This window comes from Pelmatolapia mariae, linkage group LG22, assembly GCF_036321145.2.
Source record: "Pelmatolapia mariae isolate MD_Pm_ZW linkage group LG22, Pm_UMD_F_2, whole genome shotgun sequence".
Lineage (NCBI taxonomy): Eukaryota > Metazoa > Chordata > Actinopteri > Cichliformes > Cichlidae > Pelmatolapia > Pelmatolapia mariae.
In genome coordinates this window covers 19,264,953-19,283,574 of record NC_086245.2, presented here as the reverse complement: position 1 = coordinate 19,283,574, position 18,622 = coordinate 19,264,953, and the positions used below count along the sequence as shown (strand labels likewise).

At 42.7% G+C, this 18,622-nt stretch overlaps 2 protein-coding genes across 3 annotated transcripts; both read left to right on the top strand.

Moving 5' to 3' along the window:
• Window positions 1-1,432: 1,432 nt before the first annotated feature.
• On the top strand, window positions 1,433-8,467 carry dclk3 (doublecortin-like kinase 3). The gene is made up of 7 exons (XM_065470487.1): window positions 1,433-1,499; window positions 2,640-2,851; window positions 3,332-3,463; window positions 4,963-6,159; window positions 7,249-7,381; window positions 7,466-7,633; window positions 7,755-8,467. The coding sequence occupies exons 1-7, from the start codon at window positions 1,433-1,435 to the stop codon at window positions 8,465-8,467; spliced, it is 2,622 nt and encodes an 873-aa protein (XP_065326559.1).
• Window positions 8,468-9,908: 1,441 nt separating this feature from the next.
• zftraf1 (zinc finger TRAF-type containing 1) lies at window positions 9,909-17,720 on the top strand. 2 transcript variants are annotated; one of them, XM_065470944.1, is made up of 7 exons: window positions 9,909-10,465; window positions 10,717-11,066; window positions 12,134-12,228; window positions 12,905-13,048; window positions 14,110-14,321; window positions 14,472-14,650; window positions 15,672-17,720. In XM_065470944.1, the coding sequence occupies exons 2-7, from the start codon at window positions 10,779-10,781 to the stop codon at window positions 15,882-15,884; spliced, it is 1,131 nt and encodes a 376-aa protein (XP_065327016.1). In that variant the 5' UTR covers window positions 9,909-10,465; window positions 10,717-10,778; the 3' UTR covers window positions 15,885-17,720. The 2 variants fall into 2 exon arrangements, with proteins under 2 accessions (XP_065327016.1, XP_065327014.1); XM_065470942.1 differs by having other exon boundaries at window positions 9,909-11,066.
• The last annotated feature ends 902 nt before the right edge of the window (window positions 17,721-18,622 follow it).

Genomic DNA, 18,622 nt, shown 5'->3' with positions numbered 1-18,622 from the left:
AGAATTTTGAAGATGAATGGAGGACGAAACTGGCATAGACATTCAAGCATGGCTCCTCGATATTAAAAAACATGGCTCTTCTCTTACATGTTCACTGTTTTAAACCTCTAAGCCATGAAGTCATCATCTTCTAGGACTGACAATCCAAATATACAAAGAGTAAAGTAAGAAAACAAGGGCAAAAGAGAGCGCAATGGCATACAGTGAATGCTGCTGATGTGGATTTAAACCAGCAATAAGGCCCATGCTGTGTTTTTAACCACTAGATCAACCAAATCCTATCTATCCATCCATTTTCTTCCACTTATCCAGTTCAAGGTCATGGCTGAAGCTGGAGCCTATCCCAGCTGTCATAGGGCAAGAGGCGGTACATTCTGCACAGGTTGCCAGTCTATCACAGGGTTAACACAGAGATTCACACTCTGGCCAGTTTAGAATCGCCATTTAACCTTAATCAAATTAAACATGAAAGTCTCTGGACTGTGGGAAATATTGCGAAATAAATAAAATAGGGACAGTCACTTACAGGTAGACTTTTTAAGAGAAAATATAGGCCTGAATCTAAGGTTAAGATATGAATCTGAAAAAGATTAACTATTTTGTCGGCCTGTCAGAAATGTGTCTGGGTTTCAACCCTTGATGATCCCAAACTCACCCCTGAGGTTAGGTGCAAGTTGCTAAGGCACACACACACACACACACACACACACACACACACACACACACACACACACACACACACACACAACCCAACCCACAAATACATGTGGAGGTTTATGTATATATTTGAGCCTGTGTGGATTAGAGAAATTCCAAAATAAATTCAAACCTGTGAACCCAATTCTTGCTTTTCAAAGTCATCAAAGATGTATGCTGTAGAATCAGTCCACTCTGTTCAAAGAAATCAATAATACTCGGTGTCAAGTCTTGAAGACAAAACTGGATGCTTCCGGTAAAAATGCTCAAAATAAAGCCACGAGCCCTCTACAATCGTTAGCCATCTCGAGCAATTAGTTTGTTTAAAGTATGTCAGTAGAGTAATTAATTGCCGTGATAAATATGTGTGGATTTTTTTTTTTTAAGTATCACGTTCGGGAGACACACACATCTAGATGCAACACAATGTTCACTGATTCAAAGTATTTTAGTTTGACGTCAAACTCGCTGAGCTTCCGGTGTTTTTCCCTCTCCATCCGTTTAACTTGACCTGTATCCATAGCAACCATAGTAGCTACAGGGCCCTCTCTCAGAGCATCCCGTTACTTTACGTGAAAGCTAAGAGGCGGTATGACAGCAGTAGCTCATGGAGGAATAAAACCGAGCAGGAAATAAGAGTCGCTGGTTTTTGAATATATTTTTATCATTTGTGTTTTAATTTAATTCGCTGTGTTTTTTGTTTTGTTTTTTGTTAAATTTTATTGTTTCGAAAGACATGACTCCCTCACAGAAAGCACGGTATGGATGCGAAGGGGGGCGTAACGCTAAATTAAGATTGTCAGGTGAGTCTTTGGTCGGGCTGAATCGAGTTTACGTACAGCTAAAATCATTTAAAACTGAGGGTCTCAGCCAAAACTTTGAACTACAAAAGTAGGTGGGAAACATTCGCTTTTAGCTCCTAAAAAAAATACAAATATTATTTAACTAAAATCTTAAAGACCCTTTTCATAGAAACCATTCTGACACGAGGTAAGCTTTAGAAAACGTTTTTATGTTAATTGTGATATTAATGGTCTCTGATATTCATATCCTCATATATTTGGGGCTTAATTAATGAGATTAGTAACACCTGTGTTATAACGTCATGCTAAAATGGCTCTTTTGAAAAAGGACATGAAAAATAGTTAACCTCACTATATATGGCCTACCCTCAAAACACACACACACACACACACACACACACACACACACACACACACACACACACACACACACACAGATAAAAGGCTGATTCAGTCTTCTTTGACTGGTCACAGCTGGCTGGGATGTTTGAGCTGAAGGACATGAGTGTTTTTCTGTGTCCACTCTGAAAAGCTTTTGTGTGTGAATGTGAGTGTGTGTGTTTGCTCACATTAAGGGGGGGGGGGGGGGGGGGGATGCTCACGTTGAAGGTAAAGTCTTGTGTTTTTGTCCGTTGTTCTTTGTCTGGAAACAAAACATAAAACCCACAGCCCTGCCGAGTGAATGGATAACATCTCTCTGTCTCACCGCAGTGCCAGAAAGTGAAATGTCAAAGATGCTGTGCGGGTCTCTAATGATTCATTAATCATGCAGATTTTGCTGAGCCCTAAATAGGTCACACAAGCTTTTGTTGGTGTGGGTGTGTGTATATCTGTAACGGCTTTTCATGACTTAAGGAAGCCTAAATAATTCAGCCGACGGGGCAAGGTGCTTGAGGAATCTCAAATGGCCTTTGGACTCTGTAGGATGGAAAACACTCAAATCTGATCAGCCGGATTTGCTTTCACACTCACACACTCTCACAGGATGAGGAGCGGGTGTTGTGTTACTTATGAGTTTCTATTGTATACAAGTCTAGAAGAGATCTACCAGTCATGTCAACTTCACTCAGTGTTATAGCACACATTCATAAATCCAACTTGGTTTCCGTGTTTGTTCCTCTACCCCTCCCTTTGCTTCAGGTCCTTCTGTACCCATGTCGAAACGTCCAGTTGGGGTCCCCCAGCCCTGGCCCATTCACCCTCATCCTGCAGAACATGCTCGCAGGTCCCACTTTCTTCCTCCACATCCTCCTCTCCTCCCCCTATTCCACACCCGGCATGCAGAGGAGAGCGCTGAGCGGCCTCATCTGGTCACCATTGTCCGCCCATGTAGCCAAAGCACACTACGGAAGGTGAGCTAAATGTTGACTGTTTTTGGTAGCTCTTTAAAATAAGGCACAATCTTACTAGTGCCTCACAGACTACTTATGAGGCATGTTGTTACAACCATTTTTGGATTAAAACGATATCAAAAAATCCCCTGTGGTGACTTTAATGCTTTCTATTTGATAATAATGCAACACAATGATGGCTTGATTCATGGCAACTCTTCATCAGATGTGCTCATACAGTCCACTGGAGGTGTTTCTCTAATAAAGAGAAGACCCAATAAGATAAAGGAAGTGTTAGTAGAAGAAAAGAAGGGACACTCTAAAAGTGATTCTTATTAATAGCTTAGAATCAATCTGATTTATTAACCACTTAAAGACAGTATTGATGATTTATAAATCCCTTCTAAAAGTGATGATTTGATGTTTTCAATTTCTAAGAATATAATTTAGATGGGATGAATTTCCTAACCTAACAGTTATTTTTGTCTCTGGGCTCGCAAGGTAACAGTATTGTTGAACCGCAGGGGTGTGGTGTCCTTTGAGCAACTGCTGTTGGATATCTCGGAGGCACTGGGATTTCCTCGCTGGCACAGAGCCAGAGTCACACGTCTTTACACAACTCATGCACGAGAGGTGAGGCCCAACCATGACCAGATTAACTTGAAAAAGGAGTAGGCAAAAATGTGCAGGAGGCCCCTATAAACCTCCTGCACTCCACACATTCAGTATACAGTTCAGTGTAGAGATTTGTGGTCATTTACTTCAACCTCAATTCTGAAAAAGCTGGGAAACTGTGTAAAATTTAAATAAAAACAGAATGGAACGACTTGCATATTTTATAAACCGAACATTTATTCACAGTAGAGCATTGAAAATATATGAAATGTTTTAACTCAGAAAATGTACCATTTTTTAAGATCAAAGACATCCAACACTGATTTTTTTTGCCTTGCCTCTTGCGCACAGAGATTTTTCCAGAATTTCTCTCTGAATTTTTTGACAATGTTATGCACTGTAGATGTTTGAATATTCAAAGTTTTTATATTTTTAGGTTAATTTTTACTATTTGATAATGATGTGTTTTTACATTGTTCTGAAATTCTTCTGTAATTTGTTAATACTTTTTGTTACAGATGGGTGAGCCTCTGCCCATCTTCACTTCTGAGAAACTCCGCCTCTCTACGATGCTCTTATTATACCCAATCATGTTACTGACCTGATCACAATTAACCTAAAGTCCTAAATTGTTCCTCTGGCTGTTCCTTTTTAGTACCACTTAGTTTTCCAACTTTTGAGATGTGTTGCTGCTATCAAATTGAAAAAAGATCTGTTAATAAAATACTGTATAAGGCTCTGAGATTTGCAAATCATCTCATATGAATTTTATTTATATTTGACACATATTTCAGACTTTCAGACTGAGGGGAAAAATGTGCAACTATAAAACCCCATTTAGAACCTGTGCAAGGTGCACAGTTGTTGTTTTTTTTCTCTTTTGTGTTCAAAAATGTTTTGAATGCTCTGGACACAGAGAAAACATATTTGGACATAAAGCAGTATGGTATGTATGTACCCTTGTATTTTAGGGTAATGCAAACATTTTATTTTACTTTGAACTGGTAGAAAAAAGTGACAAAGACTGGGACTAGGGGTTCCAGGTCTTCAAGACCGTGTTAGACTTTGCTGTACTCCACAACTGACTGACAAATGAACCAATATAAACTTAGCTAAGAATAAAAGATATTCAGTGTTTTCTTTTCACAATAAGTTGCACATTTTTCACAGGTTTAATCTGAGAAGCATCCCTCACAGTTTGCTCTGTACAATGTTGAGCAAAATAAGGCAGCTTGATAATATATTTCAGGAGAAGAATGGCTTTCTCAGACAAATAAATCATTGCACAAAATCTATTAACTTTGCTTTTATAATTAGCGAGAGCATTTTAATATAGGTTGCCACAGCCACATAATCACAGTACATGAAATTAAAAGAGGTGGAAAAGATCAAAAAGAAAAACATGATTTTATATTAAATATAAACATTTTAGCAGACTTATGAAATTGATAGAATTTTTGCTGCAGATCTGATGTCTGTGAGTGTGTTTTTTTCACCACTGTCTCTGTCTATCACAGGTTAAGGGTGTGTGTGATTTTTTCCGAGGGGAGGTCGCCTTCCTGGCTCTTGGTAAGGCTCGTCCTGAGTTGAGCAGTGTGCAGGAAGCTTTGGAGGAATTATTTCCAGAACATTCACATTACCGATCAAGTGCGCTGCGGGCCTGGGAGAAGAGACTAAGGCCACCGCCAGATAAAGCAGCCAAGGCTGACAGTGGGTACAGCGAAGGGACCGACAGCAGTGGGACTAACCAAGAGACATGCCAAGACACAAATACACATGCCAAGCCTTATACTAATACTCACACATCTCAACATACAGACACACATGAGGCAGACAAATATAATTCTGACACACAGAAGTCTCATAAAAAGAATTCATGCAGAAAATCTGTTCACCTTCCCAACCACCTGCAGAAGCTAAATGTGAGGGGAGGAGTCAGAGTGCATCAGCCTTCTCTGATTGATCCTTTTAAACATGAAGAGGTTCCAAGAAATGCAGACATACCATCTCCTACACTTTGTGAAAACTGCTTAGCGAGAAGACTTAAACATCAGAGTCCACAGCCGATCAGTGTGCTATCAGCGAGGGTCCCACTTCCTCCTGTGTCAAAGAAGCAAAAAGAGCAGGAGGCAAAAAAGCCGGATATTTATAACAACCATTCATCTCCTCGACCAATCAGCAGAGATGAGGAGAAGAGCCGTATTCAAATACGGCTTTTAAGTGCAGCTCCAGATATTGGTGAAGCTCTTAAAGAATCACAGAATAAAGAAACCTCTAACCCCCACACCGATGGCAGAGACGTCACCCTGACAGACATCGAGCAATGCTACGAATTTGGACGTGTGGTTGGAGATGGGAACTTTGCGGTGGTGCGAGAGTGCTGCCGTCGTGACAATGGTCAAACCCTCGCCATCAAAATAGTAGAGCGGGCCAAACTGATTGGTCGAGAGCACATGATGCAGAATGAGCTGAGTCTCCTGGGGAGTCTGCGTCACCCTCGCATAGTGAGGCTGTTCGCTCACCACCACACAAACACTCACTCCTATCTGGTGATGGAGATGGTGAGTGGAGGGGATCTGTTTGAGGCCATCAGTGACCGGGGAAAGTTTTCAGAATCAGAGGCAGGACTGATGGTGTCAGATGTGAGTGAAGCTCTGAATTATATCCACTGCAAGAGCATCGTCCACAGAGACCTCAAGCCAGAGAACCTCCTGGTGGGTTTCAGGGTAGATTAGTGAGAATGATTGTTGGGTTCTCAAGTTCTTGAGTGTAAAAAATGATAATCAAGCTTCTTTTTTTCATTTTAACATAATACTATTCAGGGTTTTCCCTGGCTTAAAAATGGTCCTTTTGGAGGGTGTGAACAAACATTAACACAATTGGACCCCCTGGCAAAAACACTTTGTTAACTTAGTTAACAGAAGTCTGCCTTCTCATGTTATTTATGTTTCACAACTACACCATTGAGACACCCACACCATAAAACCTAACATAAGTCAATATCAGTGGTTTAAAGCAGTGCATAGATAACTCATCTATGCACTGGCAAGTGTGTGACACAATACATGCGTGCTAAAACAAAATGAAAATAACTCAAATGAAAGGATACTTCTGCAACAAAACACATGCATGCACACAGCAAAACATGACATAAAATAAAAGTACAAAGTATATTTTTTATGAAATAAAAACAGTTCGGTCGTAGTTTTGTCGCATGCCCATCATGTTAAGTAACATTTGTTAAACTAATACCTTTCTAGATTTGTGGTTAGAATACAATGACCATTAAAAAAACCCCCAAAGCAAATAGATACAGTTTAATAATAATGAATAAACAGAGATAAATATAGATAAAAAAAAAAACACTGCTAAAAGCAGATGGTAGTTGAGATCCTCTATGTGTCTAGTAATCGTAAGTCTAGCAGATAAGACTGAGCCTAGAACTGAACTTTGTAGTACGCTACACAAACTGAGGTTAGAAGGAGAACTGCCACAAAATGACTTTAGATTATAGCAGCTATTCTTCAAATTTTTCTCCCACCAACACTCGAGTTTGACACACTCTCTGACTTCATAAACCAAAACAGCCACATCAACACAACTGTGCTGTCAGATCATCATACAAGTATTATATATAATGTCTGTAGAGTAAGAAAGTGCAATTATTTTTTAAACTCCAAGATGCACAAAAATGTCAACGGGATAACTATTTTGATGACCTCAAAGACTCAAAAAATTCAAACCCAACTTTGCCTCCATGGCTCACTCTGTCTGTGTTTTATTTCACCTACTCCCTTTCTCAGATAGAGCAAGTCGCTGCTGGCATCTGCAGGCTGAAGCTGGGAGACTTTGGTCTTGCCATGGTTGTAACTGAGCCAGTCTTCACCATATGTGGCACACCCACATATGTAGCCCCAGAGATCCTCTGTGAGACAGGTGAGGACTTTATGTGACTCCTCTGTCTGAATTTGGGTTGTGTTTTGTTATTCTGAAAAGTTGTACTTGATTTTTGCCTGTCAGGTTATGGTGTAGCAGTGGATGTTTGGGCTCTGGGTGTGATTCTCTATATCCTGGTGTGTGGCTTCCCCCCATTTCGCAGTCGTGATCGTGACCAGGTAGAGCTGTTCCAGCTAATAAAGCAGGCACAGCTTAATTTTCCATCCCCCTACTGGGACCCCATATCAGAGGGTGAGTTAAGTATAAGTGTACAAGTAAAAGTAAAAGTACTCGTGTAAAAGTGTAAAAGCAAATATGTGTATATACACACATATTTACTGCGTGTTTTTTCTCTGTGTGCACTCGTGTGCAGAAGCGAGAGGCCTCATCCGAGCTCTCCTTCAGCCGGACCCCACCGTGAGGCTGACAGCAGAGCAGACCCTCCTGCATCCCTGGGTAAAAGCAATGGCTTCAACTTGCAAGCAGAGGGCGCTCACAGACAAAACTCCAAGAGACCTAGAAGCCACTGAAGGAAAACCAGAAACAGTCCAGAAACCACCTAAAACAAACACAACAGAATCACTGACAGACAAAACAAGAAAACACGCCATCAATGAGGAGAACGCACTGAAGGAGCTCGGCAGACAGGATGAGAGACAAACAGCAATGAGCAGTGGAAGAGGACAGGATAAGAACAAACCAGCAGAGCAACATTTAGTGGAGGCAAGCCACTTATCCCCACAGGACAGAGAGCACACACCCACAGAGGCCTCGACTGGTCAACATAAACCAGAGGCTGCCTCTACAGATAGACGAGAAACACAGTGTCCAAGTCCAAAGCTGCTGAACTCTAAATTCAATCACCTTGATTCCCCCACAGCAGCTGAAACTGAACTTCTACCACAGATTAAGACACAAGCAAAACAGACCAGAATGCAGACACCTACAGGTTCTACACCTCCAACCAACCCATCCTCCACCCCTGCTTCCTCTCTGCATCAACAGAACTTAACTTCTGCACCGCAAAACCATAACAAACCAGACGCACATGCCACCACCATCGCCCACCCTCCACCTCTGTCCTGATGTTACTGTCAATCTCCCATTTGTGTGATGAGATCAGGGTCATTAATTTCATTGTTCCGGACAATACTGTTGATTTCTTGGCAGATGAATCCTTCAATGGCCTGAAGATGAAGCGATTTTTACTCTCCTGGGGATGAATATGGTCGGATTAATGAGACTGGATACATCTCATAAATGTATGTAATCCATTTATCCTGCAATCAGAAACTAATCACCGTGTTGTGTAATGACCGAGTAATGACCAAGGTACTGTCTGTGCAATACTGTGAGAGAAGGATGGAAAGGAAAATAGTGAAGCGCGGTTTCTGATTTTTTTTACATGCTGGTGCATTAAAAATGCATTTTTTAGTCAATTTTTGGTATTTTTTCTTTTTCTTCTGCAAATTATGGTTAACTTTGAGACTAAAAGGTCATGTATGCCACTGGTTTTAGTAGTTATTTTTAGCTGTAAGCTGAAGCTGATCCAGCCTCCTTTTATACTCGATATACTTTTATACTAGATGTTCTTTCCTAGAAATCTGTCTTGGCATTATTTATCTAGCAACATTAGTTTGTTATCTGCTCATGAAATAAAAATATACATACATTTATATATTATTTGTCCAAATAAATTCTGTTGGCAAAAACACGTCTTTTTAGAAAGTGTGTTAGGTGTAACCAGCTTCTGTAAATTTGAGTTAATGTTACTGATCCTGTGTGATGACAGACAGCCATCTGTGGCAAATGGATATGTGGTAAGCTCAAGTAGCTAGTAATGAAGATTGCCCAACACTGCGGACAGGGTGAGCACATAGGGCTACTGGGTAAAGTGTGTGTACATAGCTGAGTGGGGTATTGCTGCAGGCCATTCCACACAGACCAAATAAGGCAGATCTGTGTGTCCAGTGGGAGTGGTTAGATCTGTCCCTCCTGACTGAAAACAGCTGACCTTCTGACATCCTGCCCACCCCACCCAAAGCAGCCAAAGCACAGGCATAACACCCCCATCCTTTACATATGAAACCCTCCCAGCCCTTGGTGCTCCTCAAACAAATATCTAGGGCATGCAAACGCTTATAAATGCTTATGGCCTCGTAGTGGTAGTTATTCGAGCACTACATGTTTAGGGCTGAATAATTTATGTATCCTTAATAAGCAACATCAGATGAACCCGGTTTGATAGATTGCAGCAGGGATATAAACATCGAGTCGGCGTACCAGAGTACCGGAAACGAGGTGATTTTAGTCAAAAAGTTTTGATAAAAGTTATATTTATTTGTTTGTTACACAGCGGTCTTATTAGTAAATATGTTATCACCGTATTATAATATATACAGTTTAAATTATATAGAGCATGTGTGCTTTGGTGTAGTACCCTAATTTCGTCGCATATCAGGTTTTAGTCACCTTTCAAGCCCTGCCATACGCTGACCCGCAGGTGCACACTACGCATGCGCCTTTAAAAACTCTTTAAATACCCCAAGTCATCTGCCACAACAAAACATTCCGCTGTCAGCCCATTCACGGCTGTGCTATAGTAGTTACTGGCGCATAAGAGGCCCTGGCAGAGACAGGCAAATATTTACTTTCATATCTGCGTCTCTGCTAGTAATCTCAATCGAGAACCTGTCTGAGTATTAACGAAATTGACCCGGAGTCGTAAAAGGCTGTGTGGGGTGAAGTCGGGGGGAGACGGACAGGAGAAAAAAGCCCCAAAAAAACAAAGATGGCTGTGTAGCTAGAGAGACAAGTCCCAACGGAACTGTCTCCAGCAACAGCTTTAATCACCGACACGTCCCGTGAGTCCCGCGGACAGTCAGCCGGTACCGGAGCAGGGACGCAGGGAGCAGCCGAGCCGGGCCCGCTGGTGTTGTAAGCCGCTGTCATTGCGAGTAACGGCGTCGAGAGAGGGCACCAACAGCTGAGAGAGCCCGGGTTGTTTTTGTTCTGCCTGGGCAGAGGGAGAGGACTGCTGTGTTTTTGTCAACGTAGCTAGCCGCATAGTCTGCTAGCCTCACTGTAAGTCACCCAAAAAAAAAAAAGTCGACATTTAATTTATCAGATAGTCGTGATTACATTGTGCACATGCTCTCGTTATTACTCATTAATTGGCGTGTTAAGATACAAGTTTGTGAATGTAGGGTGGCGTTAACAATAAGTTAGCCCGCATTCCTTCCTGACTGCCGAAGCGCTAGCATAGCTCACGTTAGCTTGCTGTCAGCTGACCGTTAGCTTGACAGGTGGTAAGCTAACCCCGAGCTAACCTGCAGGTATTTCGGGCTCAGCCTGGTCGCGGCAGGTACATAACAGGCTTTTCAAGAAAGCCACCGTCATGTCTTCACTGGAAGAGCGAGACGTAGGCGTTGCGGCCGCCCCTGGCTCCTCCTCGGCCGGCCTAGGGGTCGGGGCCGTGGGGGTAGCTGTGGAGGCTGTCGCTGGGGTCGCAGCCATGCAAGAGGAGGTCGCGATACGTCGAGAAGGGCCCGAGCCAGACCCAGACGAGCCACCCAAGAAGAGGGTGAAATTACCCGAGGGAGAGGCAGGGAAGCTGGAGGAGAGACTGTACTCAGTGCTGTGCTGCACCGTGTGCCTAGACTTGCCCAAGGCATCTGTATACCAGGTAAACATGTTGTCAATCACAAATCTGACCCCCTCCACCCACCCCACAACCCCAAACAAACATCAGCACACCAGCTCAACCTCATAATAGAAGTTGCCCATGTGTCCCCAACCCTCAATCCCCACTGTCAACCTGTTGAATGTGTTGGCCAGCTCCATTTATTTTTAGTGATACTGGATCCGACAAAGGCCCCAAGTGTCAACAGCAGATTGAGCCATGAGGCCAAGAGACCAGACACAACCAGGCCAGGTGGTCAGCTGTACTGGCTCAAGTTTATAACATAATACTGTGAATTATCCTCAGAGAGAGAAAGAGAGAAACAGAAAAACTACATCCCCAACCCCTCATAAGACTCCCAAAACCTAAATCGGAATAATCTTTTGTCCTTTCCTTGATCTTTACCCCAGCTTTCTACATAATGACCCCAAACTGCTCTTGTCAATGTCAAAGGAGCACATTTGCTAAGTCAATCATTGTCCAGGTAGTCATCTGCATTTATATGCCTGACTACACAGTGTTAATCTTTAACATTTATTGATAATATAAACACAACCCTATGTTCTTTCAATACATAATATTCTGCATATGCATCCAGATGTATTGAGTTAGGTTTGTTAAGCCCAGTTTCACACAGAAAATGACATAATTTATGTAAAAAAAAAAAGGTTTTCAGTATAGTTTCTTCTTTGAGTTATAATCTGTCAGATATTTCACAGAAAGAGGCAGACAGCCTGTTCAGCAGATATAGCCAATTCAGTATTACAGCTTAACCAAAATTATAAATAACCAAACATTTAAGCAAACGTGTTGAATGGTTTTACACTAAATTATTTGTTGTAATATGACTATAAATTAAACTGGCCACTCTTTCATATTTATAAGTTGTTCCAGTTTATTATTTAAATAAACCCATGTAACATATGATCTGTTATTTCATTAATATTTGACACATTTAAGTCAATATTTATTCTCTAGGTTTCTTCCTGTTTAACAACATCACTAGATAATTTATTGCTTTCCTCAGACCTTCTGATTGACCCGTCAGCATCCTGTTTTTGTCCTACTAGTGTACCAATGGACACCTGATGTGCGCTGGGTGTTTTATCCACCTTCTGGCTGATTCTCGTCTGAAGGAGGAACAGGCCACATGTCCCAACTGCAGGTAAACCAGCAAACAAAATGCCAGTGTGGATCCAGATTTTGGTGTCCGGTAAGTTAAGCTTAAGGGTGACATAAATTAAACGTGACACGTGAAAGAAACGCAAACGGGTATGTAACGTCGCATTCGCAGGGATGATCAAACAAACATATAATATATATGAGGATCAAAAGAATTTGGATTTATAATATTTAAAAAAAGAGAACATATAGATGTTAATAATCGCTGTATGTGTGACAATGTTCATACAAAGTTTAGTGCCACCTGTGTACCCAGCTATTATGGAGCTACAATCATTATAGTGAGAAGAAGCTGCTGGAGGAGATCCAAATGTTTAGAAAGCATGCTAAACAAAACTATAACCAGCGACATTTGCTGCTTAATATTTTATATTTCATCTTTTGCTTGTTAGTACTGGGCCTCTTGTAAGAGAAACATTCTCATGGTTGAATTTTTATTTAGGCTTATTGAAGCATGTTTGTCTGACATCTGAATTTTTGCACAAACACAAAAACACCTTAATTAGTTTTACTCAGCCTTATAGTACGCTTGGCAACAAAAGACATAGTACTCAGTGGCTCTTGGCTTTACTTTGCGTCAGTATATTCTACATACCTCAAATCTTAAATATACCCCTGCCCTGAGGTGTGATTTATGCTTTTTCTCCCTGTTTGTGTAGGTGTGAGATCAGCAAGAACCTGTGCTGCAGGAACCTCGCGGTGGAGAAGGCTGTCAGTGAGCTGCCGACAGAATGTACCTTCTGCCTAAAACAGTTCCCCCGCTCCAGCTTAGAGAGACACCAGAAAGAGGAGTGCCAAGACAGGTACACACGCGCGCGCACACACACACACACACACACACACACACACACACACACACACACACACACACACACACACACACACACACACACACACACACACACACAGAATGACAGTTTTTCCAAGTTTTGCAGCACTTGTAGCCAGAGAAAGTGAGAAATGAGTTCCAGCCACTTTTCTTACAAAAGGCCCCAAAAGCATCAAATGAAGTGGGCTCAGGAGAGTAAACATACGGACATGTGACAGTAGCATGATAGTGTGTGTGTGTGTTGACGCTCTGCAGGATCACGCGGGGTTAATGTGGTGAAGCAGCTACTCCAGAGGAGAAAAACCACTAACATGATTACAGACTGCGCATTATCTTGTATGTGATACTCATGGCTCGTCATGAAGTCCTATGGGGTTGTTGCTATAGCGATAGGTGACCCTGCTTAGAATACTGGTATCTGTGCGAGTGTTGCTATGACGACTGCCGTTTCGCCAGGTGTTATTTTTTGTTTTGTTTTTTTCTTTCCCCTGGTCGGGTCACACAGAAAATGACGGCGGTCTCCCGCGAGGAGGCGCTGACGTTGGCTCGTACTCTCGGGGCCGTTTGCTCATTAAGATATGAGGTTTAATACGGCATAATTACAGTGCATGATTACAGGTGTTTTTGTTGGGAATCCTTTTTAAATGTCCGCGTAGGCCAAAACTTTCCAGTCAGAAGGTTGACTTATGTAAGCATGGCTTCAATTAGCCGTGCCTCGCTACAGAGACTAACTAGTACCTTTCACATTACTAATAGCGCGCGTCAACATGTTCTCGCTGAAAAGCACCGCTATAAAGGATGTAGCTAATATGAATACATGCATTTATTCCTTGTGGTTGGGTCTCATCTTTAGTACAGCATTAATTTTCTTTAGTTCCCAGCGCACATTAATTAATACCTTTGGTGACTGTAACGTCCAATCACTACACGTGTCACGCATTCATCACAAAGGACCTGTGGAAAGGATGTCGTTTATGTACACCCACGCCTTTGCTTCCTTTGCGCTCAGCTCTTTCCCCACCATTATCTTGCCAGGGTGACACAGTGTAAGTACAAGAGGATCGGCTGCCCGTGGCAGGGTCCTTTTCATGAGCTACCAGCACACGAGAGTGAGTGCTCGCACCCCACGAAGACTGGAACAGAACTCATGGGAATACTGGGAGAGATGGACCAGAGCCACCGCAGAGACATGCAGCTGTACAACAGCATCTTCAGCCTGCTGTGTTACGAGAAGATTGGGTTTACAGGTAACCCCCTCCCCCCAAATAAATAAATAAATAAAAATAAAAAAGAGGATAAAATTGTTTGGTGATATCTGTGCCTGTGATTCAGTTTTTGTCCTCATCACAGCCTTTCTCCTCCTTTCTAATTCATGCTGCATTTGTGTATCCACCCAGAGGTGCAGTTCAGGCCGTACCGCACTGATGACTTCATCACTCGTCTGTACTATGAAACGCCGCGCTTCACTGTCCTCAACCAGACGTGGGTGCTGAAGGCCCGCGTGAACGACTCCGAGCGCAACCCCAACCTCTCCTGCAAGCGCACCCTCTCCTTCCAGCTCATCCTCAAGAGCAAGGTACACTCGCTACCCACCTACTTTATTTTTAGGTTTCTTCACGCTTGCTGGATTTCACTCTTCGTCTGATGTGGTTTGAATGGAGAGGTTTGGAGACACTTAAGGTCCTGGAACTGACTTTACAGACAGATAATCAACTCTGTTACCATGACTCTAACGTGACTCTTTTACCGTTTGTGCAAGAGACAAATTTCAAACAGTTTGGTTTATCATGGTAGATTAAAGTATTCTCAAGGTACTTCTGTTTGAACACAGACGTTACCATGTGCGCTTCGCATTGCTGAAACTCGTCAACCATTTTGGGCTACACAGAAAATTCAAATGGTTTCTGAAAGATGAGAGCCAAGAAAAGAGCGTTACGGGTTTAGGCAGATTGGTTGTACACACAATGATCTCGTTATTTAAAACTTTAATGGAAGTCTACATTTATTTAGTTTTAAAAGACTTTTGGTTAGAAGAGACTAACCAAAAGGTTAGAAATAAGGCAGGTTAACAATCCCAAGACCCCTGTCTAAATGCTCCAGAGAAGCTGCTGTAACTTCAGTGTCAGCGGTCACTGGGATTGCATGTATACAGTCTCATAAAATAAGGCTTAAAAAATGGCTTTTTTTCCTCCCCTGCTATAGGTTGGAGTTCTACTACACATGTGCACATTTTCACAGCATTATGGCTGCCTTTACAGTTACAGTGAGACATGCCTGAACAGACCAAGAGTGTTTTTATGTGTCATTTTTTTATATTTTCTCTTTTTTGTGAAAAAAGCAGCAATATCTAAAATTACCACCAGTTATTGCATTATGAGGGCGAGGAATTCAGTTATGGAGAAGAAAATTTGAGGTAATAGAAGAGCCCATGGGCATTTCTGATGATAAATGTATATGTCAGCGATACTTTGAAGTTGCTTATTCTTGCCAACCGACTGATCAAAGTTCAGAGATTTTCAGATGAGTTTTCACTGTAATATTTAGAGCTCACGAGCTGGAGCCGGCCCCCCTGCTTTAACCTGGATGTGTCTCCACAGGTAAACTCGGCCCTGGAGTGCTCCTTCCTGCTGCTGAAGGGCCCCTACGACGATGTGTGGATCAAGCCGGTTATCCACCACCACTCCTTCAGCAACGACACCAACGAGACCGACTACGTCCCGCTGCCCATCTCCGACTCGGTGGAGTGCAACAAACTGCTGGCCGCCAAAAACATCAACCTGCGCCTGTTCATCTTCCAAGTCCAAAAATAAAGAGGAGCGAGAGACGGAGGAGGAAGATGGAGCAGGGGGTGGGGTGGGGGTGAGGGGTCAGAGAGAGGATGTGATGATTAAAGAGAGACACCGCAGAACCATTGATACCTCTTAACACAAAAACAAATACATGAACACACACCTTCACACAGGGTACACACTTCTACACACACACACACACACACACACCACTAATTACACATACCTCCTTTTGCTTTTAAAAGATAGTGAGACCCCTTGCCCGGGAAAGCTGTGAGTTGCTATAGAGATGGGTGGGCATTGATATGAGATTGTGATGGCGGGGGTGGAGCCTGCGAAGGCACGGGTGGGGATGTCGGCAGCAGTGGAGGAGCGGGAGAGGGCGGGGGGAAGTTCCCAAATGGTTGGTGTGTACCTGTGGTTCGTGAATGACCTTTCAATTCCTGACACCCACAGCCAAAGGTAGCACACACACCAACCGAAACAGGTGTGGCTGTTGTGTGCTTGTGTGTGTGTGTGTGCGTGGGTGAGAGGGAAACAGAGTTGTGTGGCGGGGACCCCGGAGCGCAGCCGCAACTCTGCTCACCTGTTCAGGTGTCCCAAAGACGCGTGATAATGTGAAAACAGAGCGATCGACTCTGCTGAGCTGGAGCACGTGAAGGAGTGTGTGTGTTAATCTGTGTTGTCTTTCTTCCTCCCTCTACACACTGTAAGCCTGAGTTTCCCCGTGAAGCTCATCATCCCACCTCCACCACTCCCCCGGTCTGCATTTCATCAAGAGGAGAGACGGCCTGGCTGCGTGCATGTGTTTTAGTTCTTCGACTTATTCCTGCAGCTGGGGGTTATATTTAACCTTCAACACTAATACCATTTTAATTTTCTCTTAACCCCGAGTATTTAAGTACCTGTGAACTTTTTCTTTCTTTAGTTGGGTTTTAGCGTGTGAGCGGCCACCTGTGTAGTGCATACATGAGTGAGTGAGTGTAGACAGATCCAAACTGTGAGATTCTTTGCAAACGTGTCTCCAGGTGAGCAGTATAAGCTTAGAGGATATTACGAGCAAGGCTGGACTACCACAAGACCTTCAAAGCCCCCCCCCAAAAGAAAGTCCCCTAGGGGTTCACAGTGTGTCAGTTAATTTTTGGTCAATTATCGTCTTTATTTGTTATTTGCATCTCTAAAATGAAATGTCATCTAGCAGATGGATTATCACAGGATCAGTGTAGTTCTCATTGTACATTTCTGGAGATTTTGTTTGTGTTAAGTTAACTCGTTGTTTTTGTTATTTTTGTGTGTTTGTGTTATAAATCAGGTGAACCTTTGCATTTGAACTAGATCACACTGGGTTTAATTAAATTACCACAAACTGACTGACACACAGGAACTTCTAGGGACAGTCTATAAGTGTGTGCTGGGATTCAGCAGGAGCATGAGTGAGTTCCTGTTGTCTCTACACCCGATCCCCCCCTCGCACTCCAAATCTGCAGCAGCGTTAGCCTCAGAGAGTCTCAGGGCGATCAGGACTTCTTCATTCATCTGCTCAGAGATCAGCAGCCGTCTCAAGAGGCTTTTTCTGAAGGTCAGACTTCAGTTGGTGATGGATGGTGTGCATGGATGTGTGTGTGTGGAGAGAGGTGGTGTTTTACCTAACAATGGTGACATATTAGTGTTAGACTTACTTGAAGGAAAACAAAGCAACGTTACTTAAGTAGATTCTACTGTAAAGCAGATAGATCTCTCTCCTCCTGACCTCTACTTCCTGTATTTCTGTGTTTTAATGCTTTGTCTCTATGCCAGTGGACTCACTCATCTCACTATGGCTGTACATGTGCCTTTTATTAAAGATCATGGAACCTGCTTCTGCGTGTCTGAATGTTGGGGGCAAAAAAATAGGCCCGGCTCGGCGAAGGCGTCAGCCCGTATAAATTATGCATTCAGCACCGCAGAGATGAAAGCTAAATTTAATTTTAAGGCCCGGTGTGGATGATGGATATGTTTCATTGAATTTGAAAAAGGGGGGGGGGGGGGGGGGGGGTATGAATAACTTTGAGAACAAAATGGCTTGTTCAGCTCCTGAACAATAACACATTGGCGGTTATTGCCTGCATGAAAGTGGCTACATCACAGCGAGATGTCAGCTGTCTGAAGACTTAAAAAGAGAGGAGTGCTGTGTGTCTGTGAAAACTAGTTTGATTTCTGGGCTGTAATTAGTTGGGTTCTGATTTGTTTATTTGACTTGATGCTGCAGGAAAAGCACGGGTGTAAAAATAATAAACGACAGCTGAATCCCATTTAGCTGCTTCACATTCAGGGCACTGCTGCTGTGCCATTGATTTACTGGGACACTTGAATAGAGCGGAGCGGCTCTTGCTGCGATTATTTACAAAGCTGAAATAACTAGTCGTCCGTTTTATTACTTAATTAACAATCTGTATTTGTTTTTGATAATTTTGCTGTTTTCCCACATTCTGAAATGATAACATTTGTCTTCTGTGATTAAGGTAAAAACAAACACCATTCTCTTTTTTATTGCACAGGTTTCTAAGAGTAAGAGTCAGCTGTTGTAAGGCCTGAATAGACAGAATTTACTGTTTAAGATGTGTAATGAGGGTATTTAAGCAGGAGGGGGCGCCTAAGTCTTACACTGGGAATCCTTCATTTGCTTCATAGCGTGTGAAAAATGGTATTGGTATAATTTGCGCCCTGCAAGCTCGCTCTTCTGTTACTGCATGAGCTTACTGCATTTTAGTCTCCTAGTA

Bases quoted from the DNA above. Each gene is read 5' to 3' on its own strand.
- dclk3 (XM_065470487.1), top strand. From the start codon at position 1,433: ATGACTCCCTCACAGAAAGCACGGTATGGATGCGAAGGGGGGCGTAAC. The intron at 2,852-3,331 runs GTGAGCTAAATG...TGGGCTCGCAAG, and splicing joins GCCAAAGCACACTACGGAAG to GTAACAGTATTGTTGAACCG. The intron at 6,160-7,248 runs GTGGGTTTCAGG...TCCCTTTCTCAG, and splicing joins TCAAGCCAGAGAACCTCCTG to ATAGAGCAAGTCGCTGCTGG.
- zftraf1 (XM_065470944.1), top strand. From the start codon at position 10,779: ATGTCTTCACTGGAAGAGCGAGACGTAGGCGTTGCGGCCGCCCCTGGC. The intron at 12,229-12,904 runs GTAAACCAGCAA...CTGTTTGTGTAG, and splicing joins GCCACATGTCCCAACTGCAG to GTGTGAGATCAGCAAGAACC. The intron at 13,049-14,109 runs GTACACACGCGC...TTATCTTGCCAG, and splicing joins AAAGAGGAGTGCCAAGACAG to GGTGACACAGTGTAAGTACA.